Raw genomic sequence first — 18,466 nt, 5'->3', positions numbered from 1 at the left:
GCTCTGGTGATAGGATTTTTCATATTGGGCAAATAAATTGTGATGGTCTTCTTATTCTTCAATAATTTTGATATTTTTTTATCATGACTTTTTTGGCCTTTTATTTTGAAGTTGTAGATCTACATATTGCTCTTGTAAATATTTGTCCAAGAGCCCTTAATTATACATTCAATCTCTTCTTTCAAATGAATACATCTTTTTATTCAATGCCCTCTTAAATGATGTTGAATGTTGAGATTGATCTATGCAAGTTCTTACCCATTTGAGACATTTAAAATTATGAATTTCCATTTTAAAATTAGTCATAGATGTGCTTAATTGGGAGTTAGATTTAGGTTCACAACTCAAGCGATCTGACTTTCTCTGCGTTGAACAAGCACGGAAGCAGAGGCGCCAATGGGTCACTTCAATCTAAGACTCATTTTAAAATAAATTAGTCTTAAAATAAATTTAATGACTTTGAGGTTCATCTTAAACTTATTCTTATTGTTATTATTCTTAGAATGATACCAATGTGAAAACATTAAAAAAATTTCAATCTATTTTGGTTTGAAGGAATTGGAAAAAATGTGAAAAAAAGAAAAAAATTCAAATGATAATTAAAATTAGGCTTCATTTGTGACAATTTTCTTACTGTGCTCTAGAGCAACATTTTAATATAAAATTTTCTAATTCCAAAAATTTTTATACATAAAAATTATTTTAAAATAAATTTAATGACTTTGCGGTCCACCTTAAACTTATTATTATTATTATTCTTATAATGATACCAATGTAAAAACATTAAAAAAAAAATCAATCTATTTTGGTTTCAATGATAAATTGATCATTTCTTTATATTTCTCACTAAATTTGAGGAAGGAATAAGTTCTTTATTAATTAAACTATAAAAAAAAATTATTGAAACTAAATAATTAATATAAACTTATGAGGTAAAATAAATTTACATTACTTGCAATTTCTTCAAACCAAACAGAGCCTCAAGACTTTTTATGTTGAAAGAACTACCACCACTTAGCCAATATTCTAATTTTGGTCCACAAAGCCTCTCAATAATTCATTTTGACACTGATTTTTATAAATTATTATTTTCAAATTAATAAATATTCCTATATTTTGCAGACTATTATCATGTCAAAATAACTACTTAATACTATCTAGATTATCATCTTATTAAAATAAATAAATAAATTTCGATGTAAATATCCTGCATTAAAACAAATATTATTTTGAATTGAGTTTAACTAAATTTCCTCATGCAATATTTTTCCCTATCACTTGAGCTTGCAATAGGGGTTTAATGCGCCAAGCAAGCTCATCAGCCCGCTCGAGCTTGACTCACTATTGAGCTCATGAGTTGAGCTTATCAAGCCAAGAGTTCAAGCTCAAATTCGAGCTCATATATTATACGAGTTTAAGCTCGCGCTTGACCTACTCGATTGAGATTAATTAATATATTGATATTTGCATTAGCCTGATTAATTTTTTTGTCCATATTCAAGATAAAAAATCAAGCTCCAAAATGATTCAATTTTGAGCTTTCTTATTGATTGATGACTATTTTTCACTCGAGTCAAGCCCAAGCTTAATAAATGAGCTCAAGTCAAGCTCGAGCTTGAGCTCAAGCTCAACATAAATTAAACGAATTTGACTCGATCAAGCAAAAGCTTAACTTGACTGGCTTACCATCCTAGCTTCTAGTAACCAATTCCATGCAGTGATTTTTCACATAACAGATCCATAATTCAAGAATTTGTATAGAGACAACCAGGACTTTTGGCCTTAACTTTACTACTAAAAAGTTAAAATGCTGACTGCTGCTCTTGAGCTATTATTCTGTGCGGACGTCAAACGCCGTCCAATGCGCCACATTACCCCTTCGCTCGATACTCTTCGGTACTGTGACTCGGTACCGCTGACATGACGCATTCTAATTGATCTCTAAACGACGTTTTGCATCCAGCCTCCACATAGAATAATTTCTCGCTGTTCTCTGCATTATTCAGGATAGCAACCAGCAAATCTGCTCGCATGAAATAGTTTGAATTTGAGCTATTGCTAAAAAAACAATACATTTATGGCCTGATAAAGAAGAAAAAAATCAGCTTGATCTGACAAAGAAGAGGAAAAATCACCTGATTGATTTATTTCTTTTCATTTAATGAATCAAATCATATAGCTATCATAAGTCCATATCATAAGCAACCAACATTGACCGGCATTCATTGATGAAATAATTGGTTCATTCACTCTTACACAGGAAATAAATTGATCAGCAAAGTTTCCTTTGTTTTTTTGTGCTGCAAATGTTCTTTGCTTCCAAGTTTGTTTCACCTGCTTCACATGCAATAAACCCACAAAGAAGCTAAGTATGAGATGCCATTATCTTGGCCTTGGTGACCAAGCAAGGTATAAAGTTCATAAGCAACACTTCATTGAGTCAAATATATATATAAAGTTACAAAGTTTCAGCAGAATTTCTGCTACAAGCTATCAAATTTTTTTGTCAAAAGTATGCTTCTTAACCTTGTAAAGAAAAAGAGAAATACAATCCAGTAACTATGATTTTGAGCTGATCTGATCCTAACTTTCAGATAAGTAATAGAACACAAATGGTCTGATAGCTTGCAATAGTGGTAAGGAAGATATTTTTATATAACTTTAAGAAATTAAAGAGACAAAAAACAATCAAAGAGTTGGAAAATCCTCACAAATTTGATGAGGAGCATTCCACTGAAGAGTATTGTTGACACCTTCTAAAGTCCCAGGCTTCATTTTACTTTGATCACATCTTGGATCATGAGTTTTAGCATCTATGCTCATCCTTCTCAAAGAATGCTCAATGGACTGAACACATTAAAGAAAAAAAGAAAGAAAGATTAGCTGAATGAAAACAAGAGAAAGAGATAAAGAGAGAGAGAGAATATATGAATAAATTACATGCAAATGATGAGAAAGTAGCTCAAAGTGCACAAGCAATAATGCCAAGAACAACTTGGCAATCAAGTCTCTAAATAATCTCACATAGGCTGTAATGTAACAAGTAGATTAACTGGCTAATCTGTCATTTCGACCTAATTGATTTGTTTTCCCCTTATCTGATTAGTGGAAAGGGAGAGGTAATCCCCATGCTAATAACATCTTAATCACAACATGATACATCAAGAGGGCTGGAATGGGATTGGCAGACTAGGCCCCAAATCCAACAAAAATAAAACCAATAAGAATTTGCATCCTAGATCTCAATAAAAGATACAAAAGCTCAATGCCACCTTCAAAATTTATTGAGATGAAAGAATAATTTTACTTATTACTAATAAAATCCAGAATAATTTGAAGAGAGCAAGTAGGGGTGTATGAGCTAATCTTGAGTGAGCTCAAGAGTAGTTCAACTTAGATGATTAAGGAAACTAACCAAAAAATTTTGTTTGTGCATGTCTTGTTAATTTATCAAGCCAAACATAAATTGTTCACCAATATAAAGTCTGCTTAAAATCATATATAAACTTGAAAACCTAAAAGTTGTTAACACTCTGAAAGAACAATTCTTTTGAATATTGATCTAAAGAAAGGATCCAGGAGACAGCCTATAAATGCCCCCAACAAGCAGTGCCAACTTCTCCTACCTAACTTACCATGCTAATCCACATCACTAATGGTTCATAAATTATCATCCAAGATGGACCAGCTTCTTCAATTCCATTTGCTAATTATAGCCTCACTTCTTGTACATGTCACATCAGAGATCCCAGAGGTAATGAGGATCATGAATTATGCATTTTTTTTTTAAATAATTCAATGATACCTTGGAATTCTGCCATCTCTCTTCAAATCATCACACATTTCTATCAAACGAACAGGCATATGTTGTTTATATGGGGAGCGCTGGAACTGAAGGAGCACCAAATCCAGCAGACATGGAAGCAGAACAGCTGAAAATGCTATCATCCATCATTCCAAGGCATTATTTTTTTGACAGAAACTTCTATTTGTCTTCTGCAATTTTAAGAAACTAACAAGTTGCTGACACTCTAATGCATGTCCAGTGAGGAGAAAGAAAGGATAAACCTGATTCAAAGCTATAGTCATGCATTCAAGGGATTCTCAGCAAAGCTTACTAAAAAGGAAGCCAATATTTTGTCAAGTATTGTCACCATTTTTCTCTTTTTAAACCAAACGCATAATCATTCAGAACAATCTCATCAGAATATATATGATGTATCAGATATCTAAAATTACAACAGCACAGTAGTACTGCCTATATTTTGTCTTGAGCAATAATTAAAACTTTGCTAACTGAAAACAGAACAAGATGAAGTGGTATCTGTGTTCCGGGATCGAATTCTTCAACTCCACACGACACGTTCTTGGGACTTTCTAGAGACTGAATCAGGACTGGGATCAGAAAGAGCACACCGTAGAGCAACCAATGATGTAATAATTGGAATTATAGACACGGGTATGATTCCCTATCTATTTTCTAATCGAAAAATTAGTATTCTTACATGAAAGCACCAGTGAATTCATGTCATATAAAAAAATGAGGTAGATATGCTTCCATGATCATAGAATGAATATCTTGTATTAATGGTTAACACTTTAACCTACTTGCAATCTTATTTCTGAACTTGAAGGAATCTGGCCAGAGTCACCCAGTTTTGATGATAAAGGAATGACTGCAATTCCATCTAGGTGGAAAGGAACTTGTATTGAAGGGTTTGACTTCAAAAGGTCCAACTGCAACAGGTAAATTTGTTAACCAGTGGCTATCAACGTGATCTTAAACTAGAATTTCATTATTTTACAAGGACCAAATTTATCAAGAGATTGCTATCTTACTTGCATGGCAGAAAGTTGATTGGGGCAAGATATTACAGTGGTCAACTTGACTCGATTCCTTTCTCATCAAGCAGCAGCAACGGCACTCATAGCATTGCCTTTACTGGATCACCAAGAGACACAATAGGCCATGGCACACACACAGCCTCCACTGCTGCTGGCTCAACAGTAGTCAATGCAAGCTACTATGGATTAGCCCAAGGAGTGGCAAAAGGTGGCGCAGCGTTGAGTCGCCTAGCCATATACAAGACTTGCTCACTTGGAGGTTGTGCTAGCTCTGCTGTGCTGAAGGCTATTGATGATGCCATTAGTGATGGAGTAGACATAATCTCAGTATCCCTCGGCATGAGCTCAGTGTTCCAGTCAGATTTTCTCAGTGATCCCATAGCCATTGGAGCATTCCATGCCAACCAAAAAGGAATACTGGTAGTTTGCTCAGGTGGTAATGATGGACCGGACCCCTTCACAGTGGTGAATACAGCTCCATGGGTATTAACTGTTGCAGCCTCTAGCATTGATAGGAGGTTCCAGTCCGCCATCATTCTAGGCAATGCAGAAGTTATTGAGGTAGATATTGCACAATACATATATTTTATTTGGTTTTCATTACCTTCCAAATTTCTTGTGGACTTTCTTCATCTGAGTAATTTCATCATACTTGTAAAATACTGCAACAGAAGAGCAAACCTTGTAGATCAATATTAGAAATAACAGTGCTTACAGAGCTCGAAATGTTTAGCAAAACTGAAATGATTATTTTCAATCAAAGTTGATAGTGAATACGTTTGCCTAACATGCAAATCTTTTCCATTAGCATGATCGTAGTAGTACTCACACTGATTCAATGGCAAGGGTAACTTTTTTTGGCAAACTTGTGTGTAATTCATCCCAGGGAGTTGCCATAAACTTCTCAAATCATACTCGATTGGAATCATATCCTCTCATCTTCGGCGCTGATGCTGCAGGAGACTTTACTCCAGTGTCGGAAGCGAGGTATTTCTCCAGCTAAACTTTCCCAATCAGCACACAAAATCTGCTGAAGTATCATATCATTCACATTTGTCATGTTCTATACAAATATTCCTTGTCTACAAGTATGCATAATTGAATATAGTTCTCATGTCTCCTCAATCGTTTTGAATCACAGCAACTGCTATCCTGGGTCACTGGACACAAAAAAAACCGCAGGTAAGATAATTATATGTGTGGATAGTGATCCATCAGTAACAAGGAGAGTGAAAAAATTGGTTGCCGAAGATGCTGGAGCTAAAGGACTAATCCTCATTGATGAGGCCGAGAAAGGGATCCCTTTTGACTCTGGCAGCTTTGCCTTTTCAGAAATTGGTAATGAGGCCGGAGCTCAGATCCTTGAGTACATGAAGTCTACCAAGTAAGCCAACGAAAAGACCAAACTTGACAATCTTTACAAGTTCCAATTGTCTATTGCACTTGAAAATAATAAAATACAAAATTAGGTTTCCTACCGCCATCATCCTTCCAACAATCAATGTAGATCAGATTACACCTGCACCTGTTGTTGCCTACTTCTCTTCCCGGGGACCTGGAGGGCTAACAGAGTCAATTTTGAAGGTTACAATTTTTTACCCAAAACTTGCCCCAAATTCTGAATAAAGTTATTTTAAATACATTCTTGATCCACATTGTTGTTGCCATGTTAACAGCCAGATGTGATGGCTCCGGGAGTTAGCATTCTGGCAGCAGCCATGCCAATTGCAAACAGGGAAACCACACCTGAGGGGAAGAAACCCTCAAGTTTTGCAATAAAATCAGGGACTTCAATGGCCTGCCCACATGTTGCAGGCGCAGCTGCTTTTGTTAGGTCTGCACATCCAAGGTGGAGCCCCTCTATGATTAGATCAGCTCTCATGACCACAGGTAAATAAATTGCGTCAGTATATTAGATATAGATAATCAACAAAGGCTTCAAAATTAAGATTGTATGTCTCAATAAAAATGGCAAATCTAGCTATTGCATAATTTTCAATATAATTTTTGCATCTCAGAGCACTCAAAAGCTATCCAAAAACTTTTATAAAGCAAACACATTCTACTTCCTCAAGTCACGCTTATGCGCAACCAGGAGGACGCATCTAGACAGTCAACTCAACCCCCTGGCACCCTCTCCCCGCAAGCAACCCAAATGCGATCCCGTATTGTGCGCAGTTCATCATTCTATATCCAAACTTCTCACAGTTCTTAAAACTTATAAATGATTGATTTGCAAGTCATTAGTAGCATTGGATTGCACTTGGGAAGACAAACATTTTCCCTAAAAATTATATCCTTTCAGAGCCATTTTGAACAGCTAAAATCTAGGTCTCAACATTTAGAAATTGTTGCGACTCCTACCAACATGCCTTTGATTTGAAAGTCATTCACAGCATTGGAATTCCCTTGGAGAAATTAACATTTTATGCCAAGTTTCTGGCTTATTACTATCATTTTTCGATGTCCCTTAAACTACACATTTCCAGAATCATTCTAATATCAAAATTTTGATAAATTGATTTCATTAGATTTGTGGCATCAAGACCTTTGAAATGTTGCCCTCGCTTGCCAATCAAGGAATTTGCCAACGGCGGATGTTGCACTATAGTTGGATCACATCCATTGAACTCAGACCGACCACCAAGACCAAGAAAGAGAGGGTAGAGAGACTAGTATCCTTTTAGAAGAATATGAACTCTTATACACACACATCTTATATTATTCATCACCATCTTTCAAAGGGAATTTTTTAAACAAAATTCAGCTAGTTAATTATCACCATCAGAACTCCAAAAGCAGCTACTTCATATATATAAACACTAGTACAATGTCTATTTTATTTGGCAAGCATGAACTGTGCTTAAAATCACAAGCGCTTATTGTTACCATATGTTAAAACTAAATAGTAAAACCAAGTCTAAAATTCAGAACCCTTGGATACCAAGCCAAAGCTCCAAATGTTATGGATACTAATCTTACTTGTTTCTCATGCCAGCAAAGACTACAAATAATCTCAGGAAGACTTTAACAACTAGCTCAGGAGCAAATGCCAACTATCATGATATGGGGGCAGGAGAGATTAGCCCACTAAGCGCCTTAAGCCCAGGGCTTGTTTTCGACACAAAAACAGAAGACTATTTGTATTTTCTCTGTTACTATGGATACAAGAACGAGGTCATCAGATCACTTGTTGGCAACAGAAAGTTCAATTGTCCACCAAACTTGTCTACTGACCTCATCTCAGAGCTCAATTACCCATCCATCTCCATCGCGACACTCGACAAGGCATTTGGTGGGGTAAGAACTGTGCAGAGGAGTGTGATCAATGTTGGGCCAGCTAACTGCACATATGTGGTGCAGGTCGACGCCCCTAGAGGGCTTAGTGTGAATATCTGGCCTGAGAAACTCTTCTTTGAGAGGAGAGGGATGAAAGCTTCATACCAAGTTACTTTTGATGGAAAAAACGCAGGAAAGGGATATTGTTTCGGGTCATTGACTTGGTCAGATGGGGCTCACTTGGTTCGAACTGTGTTTGCCATTAATGTCATTTGATTTTTATTTGAAGATTTCTTTCTTTCTAAAAAGAACAAAATGTAGAAGAATACAGAGCTAGAAAATTTCGGTATTTGGTTATTGTTTGTAGTTTGTTCAAATTTCATTTTTCCTTGGGTGCTTTCAGCAGAGCATTGTTTTTGCAAATATATTAATTCTTGTGATGGACAAAGCATACAAAAATCATGTAGCTACAATATGAGTTTTATTTTACCAACTTAGGTTACACATGTTCAATGGATCAAGCTTCTATTCCCTCAATTCTATTTTTGGTACTCGTTTGTATATTGTTCTAACTGCAAGATTATCCAGGCCTGTTGTTGCTAGTGTTGGTGGAAATTAATACTACTAAGAGTTTTTCTAATTTTTCGGATTAGTTCCCAAGGATTTGGTTACTGGTATTCGGTTGAGTTTGAGAACATTTCAAGGATCTATTCAATATTTTACAAGATTCTCGGCCATTAAAGGCTACTAACCATAGTAAAAATCCTGTTATGTACCAAAAAACTAAAGAAAAAGATTACATTCTTTTGGTTAATCCTCTTTATCTTACTAATTCAAATAGAGCTACTGCCCCTTCTCCTCTTTTAGAGAATATAGAATCATTCCCTCAATTGCCTGAGTTGTCTCCAAAACAGTTCAAAATGCTAATCATAGGTTTCGTTTGGGACGGCTTTCTTAATACTTCTTAAAGCAGCTTTCTAGTACAAAAGATCTAATTTTATATAAAAAATTGCTTCAGGAAGCAGGAAGCAGGAAGAAAGTCGTCCCAAACGAAACCATAATCTCACCATATTAGAGAATGTGAGCCAATCCATACAGATTTCTTCTTCCATCCTCCTAGCAAATATTGGGGGCATATGTAAAAATAGACATTATGCTAAAACTTTGAAGCCCACCAAAAACTCTTCAAAGTGAAAAACAAAAAAAATTGAAAAACAAAATGTAACAGGAGCCATAATAATCGAACTTTTCTGTTATAAAATATCAAATAAATGGATTATATTTCATAAGAATTAATCATTTTCCAATAAGTTATCCAATTCCCAGCTCACAAATCCAATGTTCTTAAACAACGAACACATTAAGGTTTTGCTTGAGACGGTTTTCTTGTTGCTTCTCAAAGCTGCTTTAAGAAGTAATAAGAATGCCGTCTCAAATGAAGCTTAAATTACCTAGTTGGAGCCATTGTCTTCCTGGATTTTTCTTGGGAAGTTATCATTGCGCAATTAATTGATGTTAAAGACTCGAACATAACTTCCCACTGAGTATATGAAACAAAGACGCCATTCTCGATCATATAATTCAAATACCCCAGCGCTTCCTTTGATCTCCCACACAAATGCAAATTTCTCACGAGTACAAGATACAGATCAACACTTGCTGCAAACTTTTCTCTCCTCATCTCTTCAAGAACAGTAGTTGCCTTCTCTATCATTCCCACTCTCAAAAAACCGTTGATCATAATTGCATAAGTAGAACCATCAGGCCTCAAAAAGGCACATAAAGTACCCAACTTGATTCCTTCAAAGATATCCATTGCCTTTTCTGTCTTCCCATCTTCCCAATATCTCTTCATTATCAGGTTCCAAACCCATGCAGTTAGAACATATCCCTCATTCACAAGATCACATCCAAGCTCATAGCCGTCATCAACTCTGTCAATGCCACAGAGACAAACGATAACTGTGGTAGCAAGATCTCCTACAGAGACACCCCTTCTCTTCCTCTCAGCATTGAAAAACCTGATAGCCTCTTCATGCCGACCAGCACTGAATAGAGCATTTACAAAGGACTTCATCACACAAACCCCTGTTACTAAATATTTCCTCGTGGCTTCTTTCAGCAAGCTCTCCGCCTCCTCCAGCCTTCCATAGCTGCACAAGGATCGAAAGTAGGCTTCAAATGCCATTGTCTCAGATATCATATTTGAAGAGCTTAGCTGAAAGATAATCCTCCTTCCAGGTTTTACATTAGTACCCAAACTTGAACCATGCCGTTTAGCACTCCTCGACATTTTATCGAACAGCTTACGTGCCTCTCTAAATTTCCCAGCTTTACACAAGCAACCAAGAAAATCCTCATACACTAACAAATCCAACCCACAATTTATCAAACCATACATCTCTTTCAGCATTGAATCAGCCCCAGATAAATCCCCGATTCTGCAAAAGCTCCCAAATACAGTGTAGTAACTCAAGTCATCAACTTCCAAAGCCCTCTCCACCATTCCCCTCAATACCTCTCGAGCCAAACCAGGATCAGGGTTCTTCTTCAAACAAAGTGCGCCAATCAGCGCAGTGGAGGCATTGCGGCTTAGCTCCCACTGACACGACAAAAGCCGGCGGCAGAGGGGCTCTACATCCAAAGTATCATCACACCGCATGCTAGCATAGAACACGAATCTCTCCAAAGTAGATTCACCAAACACCTCACTCCACGCGCACTCCACATCGCGGATGTGGCTTCGAGGCAGCAGGCATTGGAGAACGATGGTGTAGAGGAACAAAATGGGAATTTGGCCTCTTTGCCTGAGGGAAGATAGCAGGTTTTTGGCTCGAGTGAGCTTATTGGACTGGGCGAGGCCACGAAGGACAAGGACAGAGGCTGTGGAGTCGAGGAGGTGAGATTGGGTTAGAATGGAGTCAACCAAAGATAGAATTTTGGGGTTGTTAGGGTTTTTGGATAGGTTAGCGAAGAGGGTGAGAAGGTCAGCAGAGAGATCAGAGTAGAAATGGATCGCCTGATTGAGGTGGAGCGAGCGGCGGGAAGCGGCAGGCGCGGCGGAGGCTTTATAGTAAAAGTAGAAAGGACGAAGGTGAGAGAGCAACGATCGGAAAAGGGCTACACTTTGTCTCATTTCAAATGCAACCGAACCGGCAAGACCGCCCACATATTTCTGGTTTTAAGTATTATTTGTAGATTTGCATGCCAATTTTATATATCTAACATTTAAATTTTATTATTTCTATAATCTAACATTTTATTAACTTTATTAATATCATATGGTACACAATCTAATCTTTTGATGCTTTTGGACATATTATCTCGACTCGTCAATGCCCTTACTGAGAGCTCTGTCAAATCTTGTCATCACTCATCATTAGGTCCATCGATGCGTTCTCATATTGCATAGACCTATTGATGCCCTCGTCTGCAAGCTTCAATGCGAGACGAACGAAGATGAGATGATCGAGAGCGAGTGTGACGGCAATGGGATTGGTAATACGGTGACTGTGTGACGATAATTTTAGTGGTTATGTATGAAAATATATTTAAAATGATACATTCAAATTACTTTTAATTTTTTAAATGTATATAGTTTAAAAACATCCAACCAAACAACTATTTTGATAATTTTACTAAAACATATATTTGTAGTAGCCATGGTCTAACCTACAATGATGCATCTTTATTCAAATAAAGATGTACTATTATTTATTAAAGAAGGTTTAATTGATTATTTAAATAAAAACTTATTTGAAATATGTATCTTTATCTCAAGATATAAATTCTAATGAGATGAGTTGCTCAACCTTTTAAGTTAATTCTATGATGGCATTTCCTATTTATATTTTAATATTGTTACTACCATAAATTTACATTATATTCTTATATGAAGCAGATATCCTTGAAGAATTAGATATTAAATCTTTTACTTAAACTTTTTTTTTTTAATATTAAAATCTCCTCTTGAATGATGAAAATGATAATATTGAGATTCGTCTCTTGTGATTTAGATTCTTTAAATATTTTGGCACTTGAGGTGTTCATAGTTTTTATATCTTCATAAAGATGTTAGCCATGAATGAATTTAATGGCTTGTAATTGGGGGAAATGGGATGGATTTCATAAGAAGGGTGTTTATAGTCTCTTAGGCTTCCCCTTTTTTTTTTTGTTCAAAATATAGATCAATTTCTTATTATGAATTCTTACATTTGCTTAACGATTATCTGAATTACTTTCGCTAAATGTTGATGGATTTATTAGCAGTTATTTGTGCTTCTACTCAATGAATAAGATCAACATGTTTGCAAATTATCTCCTTCATCAATGAGTAGTATAAAGATCCATGGCAAAGATCTCTAATAAAAACATCTCTTAGTAACTCTATATCCACTTTTGAAATTTGCATGCTTCAAAAGAGAATCTTTGAAAGTAATTCTTACGAGTATCTCCCTCATTTTGGTGAATCCTAAAAAGATGGCAGGAGTACTTGATAATTCTTGAGTTGGTGATGAATTGTTATATATAAAAAATATAACTAGATTGAGTATAAATAATACTTGAAATAGAGTAGAATCATGCTTGTTTTTGTCCCTTAATAGTTGACAAAAAAACCAAGCACATGATTGTTTCAGAAGAATGCTAAATATGTATGATGATCCTGTAGTGATCAATGTGCCCAATGGAGTTAGAAGTTTCATCATATGAATCATTTGTAGATAGCATAATCTCCCTTCGAATAAGATATTGAAGAATTATAGGAATACTTGTGAACTCTCTTGAAAGTTGTAGTGAAGGAAAAGTTAATTCATTTATTCCTAAGAGAACTCCTCCTGAATAATGCATCATAACTCATAGTTTATAACATCACAAGGAAATTCAATAAAATAATATTAATTTAAGTCATCCATGATTTGTGGAGGATTAAGGGCTCACCAAACAATACTAAAAGAATGGTTTGTAATGGTGGTAGTATCCTAGAGAACTTGAAGATGCTGTGGTGAAGGGGAATCTTGTCATGCCACAGGATCTAAAGTGGAAGAATTTCATTTTTTTTAACTATCCTTCTATTTTTCAATCCTTTAACAATAGGATCATTGATAACCATAGCTAACTAATTGAATTAAAATATCTATATAAATAATGATAAACATAATTACATTTTATTTCAAAGTCCAAAATTCAAAAGAATATATACAATAGTCACTATAGACTACAAAAGAATACATATAAAATCAAAGAGCTATAAATAGATCTAAACTAGCATCGCTATTTAGCCTTATACTGCATCTCTTTGTCTTTACCTGAAATTATATAAAATATGTAATTAATACATAGCCTAACAAGTAACCAAAACTTATCATTGCATTCAATATAAGCCAAAAGAATCAATATGATTGCTACAATTTTTGTATATATTAATCAACAATCAATAGTATATCATATAAGAATTAAGAAATCAATAAAATCTATATAAATCAATAATAAAATCAATATGACAAGTAAAATCAAAAGAGATCTATCAAATTATAAGAGAAACTGATAAAAATGACTATCAATCAATGGGTCATGTAGTATGATATGCTATATTTTATGAGTATCAATGCTAGTTCAATCAATTCAATATCAATTATATCCATTAGTTCAATGCATTATTGGGTAAATACAATTATGAAGAGCAAGATTACATCCAACTATAATATGGCGCTTTCATCCTTTCACCCAAGTTGTCGACCAATTGGTAATCGGTCTTTATCTTACCATATCATTGTTCATTATCTTAAATTAATTTACTAGGACTTTCAATAATCAATAAAGGGTCATCAATCTCTACTCGTCAGTATAATTCGGTCAATCAATTACAAACTATACTCAGAATCACATCACATACCTTTAATTTTTTTAAAAAAGCCCGTCAACCCACCCTGCTACACATGGTATTATTTTTCAAGAGCCAACCCATATTAATTTTGGTGTTAACTGTCAGTCATCCTTTCTTTATGTAAATGTCATATTTATCGCATATATCAGTTATATCATTTTCCTTATACAATGCAATATCATGTATAAAATTTAATAATATATAAAATATAAGAAAATTTATAAAATATGAATAATATGCATGCAATACCCCAAACCTAAAAGAGGAATTTAAACTTACTTTTAATTACTTCTATACTTCTAAGTTTCTTATTTCCAAATTAATATACACCAGAGCTAGCTAATCATTAAAAAAAATATAAAATAAATATTCATAATACTCAAATAACAAATTTTTTTTCTAAAAAAATTAATTATAATAGTTCAGATTTCAATATTCCCAACAAAATTTAAATACAATTTAAACTACAAAATTATAAGTACCTTTGAAAACCACGCTTCCTGATATCTATCAGACTAAGTCAACTTCGTAGAACTCTTACCCTTTTCCAAAATGTTATATAAACAACATCATGAGAATAAAACTCAGTAAGCCAACCCCTTTTTCTAAAAAAATCAAATTCAATTCATAATAGAAAATGAAAAAAAAAACCATAAATATTATTTAACTTGCAATTTTAAACATGCTCATTCATATATAAGAGAGAAATGTAAAAAATGCACAGACATTGATGCCACTTATAACTCCCAAATTCCATTTCCCACCTGTTTAAGACAAGTACAGTCAGAATTGAGCATAAAAGATTTCAATATCGAGCCAATTCAAAGCCAAAAAAGAATACATAAATATTTTCACCTTGGGCCCAAGTAAAGAATCCCAAAATAAATGTATGTTGCGTCCTGAAAAAAAAAATTTAGAGTAGAGATGTATAAAGTTTAGAGTTTTAGTTTCATACGAAGATATAATACACAAGCAAATTAAAGTAGAGAGGTGCAGCGTTTATATGAGACATTATAGTTTTACGTAAAAATCCTTGAAAATCAGAAAAAACCATGGGGCATTGCCCAGCCGAAATAAATTCAGTAGTATTTGTAGCTGATTATAAATGTTGCCCTTCCTCGAGGGGAGGGTCTTGGTTCAATGTAACAAGTATACATCATATAGTGTGAAAATCCTTAATTTTTTTAAAGAATTTTTTTGATCTATAACAGTCAAAAATTATTTTAGGAGTCATTGTAAATCTAAATCACAAATAGTCTTCATCATAATATATATAATATTCTACTTTAGTTCCACTAAGTTTTTCATAATTTTTGGACACTGGTGAAATTCCTTACACTTATCGTTACAAGTTGAGATTTTTTAACCGTTCGGTGTCCGTTTGACAAACAAATTTCACCATAATATTTTAGATATGCTTAGTTAGTTTATGAATATCTTTTCATAATTTATAGATCCCTGGATTTGAAAATATAAAAATTTTATATGAATTTTATACTAAAATATGAATAATTGAAATGATTGCATTTTTTATCCTTAAAAGTGAATATTTGAAGAGAATCTTAAACATTCTAAAACTAGATCTTGAGATTTACTTATCATCATAGCTCAACATAATTGGACATATTCTGGCCGGGTTGGTTTATGACATATAGAGCGTATTACATTATACGAGTTGAAAAAAATCCAATTATATGAGAATTATTTTCAAGAGAATATTGGCATGTCTATTTGGTCAGTATGACCATAGTCAACAAATGATGGTGGTCGGAGGGACTGTAGTTGGCATGCAACATAGGTCGTAGGGATCATGGTCAAAGAGATCATAATTGGTAGGTGATAGATGTCGGAATGACCGTAGTTTGACGATCAAGATTGGAAAGAGTGTAGTCGGGCAATGAAGGTCAAAAGGACCGTAGTCGATGGGTGACAGAGGTCGAAAAGATCTTAGTTGGATATTGGAATGATCGTAGTCAGGTGATGGTGGTCAGTGTGACACATGCAGGTTCATCATTGGATTGACCTGTTCTGACCCGATTGGAAAAGGCTGCAAGTAGAGAATTTGAGGAAAAAAGAGAGGATTTTTGTTGTTTTCAACCATAGGCCCAATTCAAAATATTGTCAGGATTGAGGTAGGCCACATTACGCCTATCTCAATTTTTAAATATTCGAAGTTTTTATCTAATTTTTTGATAAAATTCTGATTTTCGTTAGCAAAAGATGCGAATAACTTTGCACTGATAAAATTTTCACCGCGTAACTTTTATATGTTATTGAGATTATAATTATAGCTTTCTAAGATGGGCATTTTGATAAATTTGATCTCAAAATACTCAATCAAACAAACCATGTTGTTCCTTTTGATCAGAGAATATTTACCGAGTATTTGAGTACCTTGACGAGTTGGAATTGAATGATTTTAGACTCCTTTTATTTGCCTTGGCAAGCTATTCAAATTGAAAATAAGCACAGAATATTTTGATACAGTTTGGTCATTTAATTAACGTTTTATGGTTTTCAAATATACTTTAATTGCTTGATTAGTCAGGTGATGGTGGTCGGTGTGACACATGTAGGTTCATCATTGGATTGACCTGTTCTGACCCGATTGGAAAAGGCTGCAAGTAGAGAATTTGAGGAAAAAAAAGAGGATTTTTGTTGTTTTCAACCATAGGCCCAATTTAGAATATTGTCAGGATTGAGGTAGGCCACATTACGCCTATCTCAATTTTTAAATATTCGAAGTTTTTATCTAATTTTTCGATCAAATTCTGATTTCCGTTGGCAAAAGATGCGAATAACTTTGCACTGATAAAATTTTCACCGCGTAACTTTTATATGTTATTGAGATTATAATTATAGCTTTCTAAGAGGGGCATTTTTATAAATTTGATCTCAAAATACTCAATCAAACAAACCATGTTGATCCTTTTGATCAGAGAATATTTACTGAGTATTTGAGTACCTTGACGAGTTGGAATTGAATGATTTTAGACTCCTTTGATTTGCCTTGGCATGCTATTCAAATTGAAAATAAGCACAGAATATTTTGATACAGTTTAGTAATTTAATTAACGTTTTAAGGTTTTCAAATATACTTTAATTGCTTGATTAGGATTCATTTTGACTCATTCAAAATCATTCATGGCGTTAATGAGTCATTATCATCGAGATATTTTGTTCATCTATGAGTTTATTAAAATTGAAGTTCATATGATTTTGATTTTAATTGCAAAAGTTCACAATTGAAATATTATCCCGAGATTCTTGCTGGTCAAGTGAATTTTCTACAAACTTATCAAAAGAGAATAACTTATACCTAATATTAATATGTACTCTCACTAAAAAGAAATTTCAGCTCTAAAAGAAATAATTCAAGATAAAAAAATGTAGCATTATGTTTTAATGTGTACAAAATATTTATGAAATTTGAAATAAAAATTTATATCCTTGTGTTCTGGAACATTCACGATTGTAGAGAGATATTGAGCTTAACGTCTTAACTTTGAATGAAAATCCATCATACATATATATAAGAGAGAGAGGTGGAGCGTTTAGAAGAAACACCAAAAATTTTATGTGAAACCACAGACAGAGGTTAGAAGGATCGTCAATGGCTTCCATACGGAGGTTCGATAACGTGGGTTGTGGGGAGATTCAACAACGACGGCCTGGTGGTGCAAATTTGTTGGCGCTGATGTTAGCATGGAGCTTTAGAATTCTCTAAGCCTAAGAGCATTTTCTCTTCTTTCTCCTCCTTCCTCCCCCCTGAGTGCAGAACTAGGGGATTATGTATAGTTTTTTTTTTTTTAATTGCATGATTAGTAAATATGAAGAAGATCAAGAGCATGTTGGGACTGCCCCATCAGACGGCCGACATTAATACCTTCAATCATAGAGCATTTGTCAATTATTTATGAGCCAAAATGATGTCAAAATGAGACGATCTTAGCCTCGTTGGATTCGTCCCGTCGAGCCACTCAATTTGACAATAAACATGTTATATTTAGTTATCATTTGGTCATTCACTTTATGCATTGAACCTTCTAAATGTGATTCGGGCCCTTGATTTGGACCCATTTGGGATCAGATTGGATTGAATTTGGTGTCGCTGGATTCGTCTCCTTAAGATTTTCAATTTACCTATAAGCTTATATAACGATTTTTTTAAGTTCATGTTACAAACTTCAAATAATGTTCATCAATTATGCCAAATTCAATAGTTTTGAAAATTTCTATAAAAATACCACATTTTTGTTGAAACCATTTGTTCATACTTCATATTATTTCTCAGGATTTTTTTTTTTAAATTAGTTTTATTTTATTTATATAATATCAATTAATTCGATGACAGTGGTGACAGTGTCAACATCCAACTGTGATAATTATTTTTAAAAATAATTAAAACACCTCAAATTATTGTGATTGTATATGAATATAACTTTATTTTTTTTAAAT

General features: G+C 34.2%; 2 protein-coding genes across 2 annotated transcripts; one reads left to right on the top strand and one right to left on the bottom strand.

Moving 5' to 3' along the window:
- Positions 1-3,794: 3,794 nt before the first annotated feature.
- LOC110106012 (CO(2)-response secreted protease-like) lies at positions 3,795-9,126 on the top strand (the record flags this gene model as incomplete). Its single annotated transcript, XM_028691548.1, has 10 exons — positions 3,795-3,961; positions 4,047-4,144; positions 4,307-4,459; positions 4,635-4,746; positions 4,851-5,406; positions 5,732-5,832; positions 5,987-6,229; positions 6,315-6,429; positions 6,522-6,735; positions 7,844-9,126. Coding segments are annotated over 10 exons (2,316 nt in total), but the record flags the coding sequence as incomplete, so codon positions are not given.
- Positions 9,127-9,571: 445 nt separating this feature from the next.
- Positions 9,572-11,260, bottom strand: LOC110105983 (pentatricopeptide repeat-containing protein At5g61990, mitochondrial). Its single transcript, XM_020835685.2, has one exon. It carries the CDS (start codon positions 11,258-11,260, stop codon positions 9,572-9,574), a length of 1,689 nt encoding a protein of 562 aa, XP_020691344.2.
- Between the last annotated feature and the right edge of the window lie 7,206 nt (positions 11,261-18,466).

The sequence above is a fragment of the Dendrobium catenatum genome, unplaced genomic scaffold, assembly GCF_001605985.2.
Source record: "Dendrobium catenatum unplaced genomic scaffold, ASM160598v2 fragScaff_scaffold_9, whole genome shotgun sequence".
Taxonomy (NCBI): domain Eukaryota; kingdom Viridiplantae; phylum Streptophyta; class Magnoliopsida; order Asparagales; family Orchidaceae; genus Dendrobium; species Dendrobium catenatum.
Note: the sequence above shows the minus strand (reverse complement) of the source record. Positions and strands in the feature narration are given on the sequence as shown.

Bases quoted from the DNA above. Each gene is read 5' to 3' on its own strand.
- LOC110105983 (XM_020835685.2), bottom strand. From the start codon at position 11,260: ATGAGACAAAGTGTAGCCCTTTTCCGATCGTTGCTCTCTCACCTTCGT.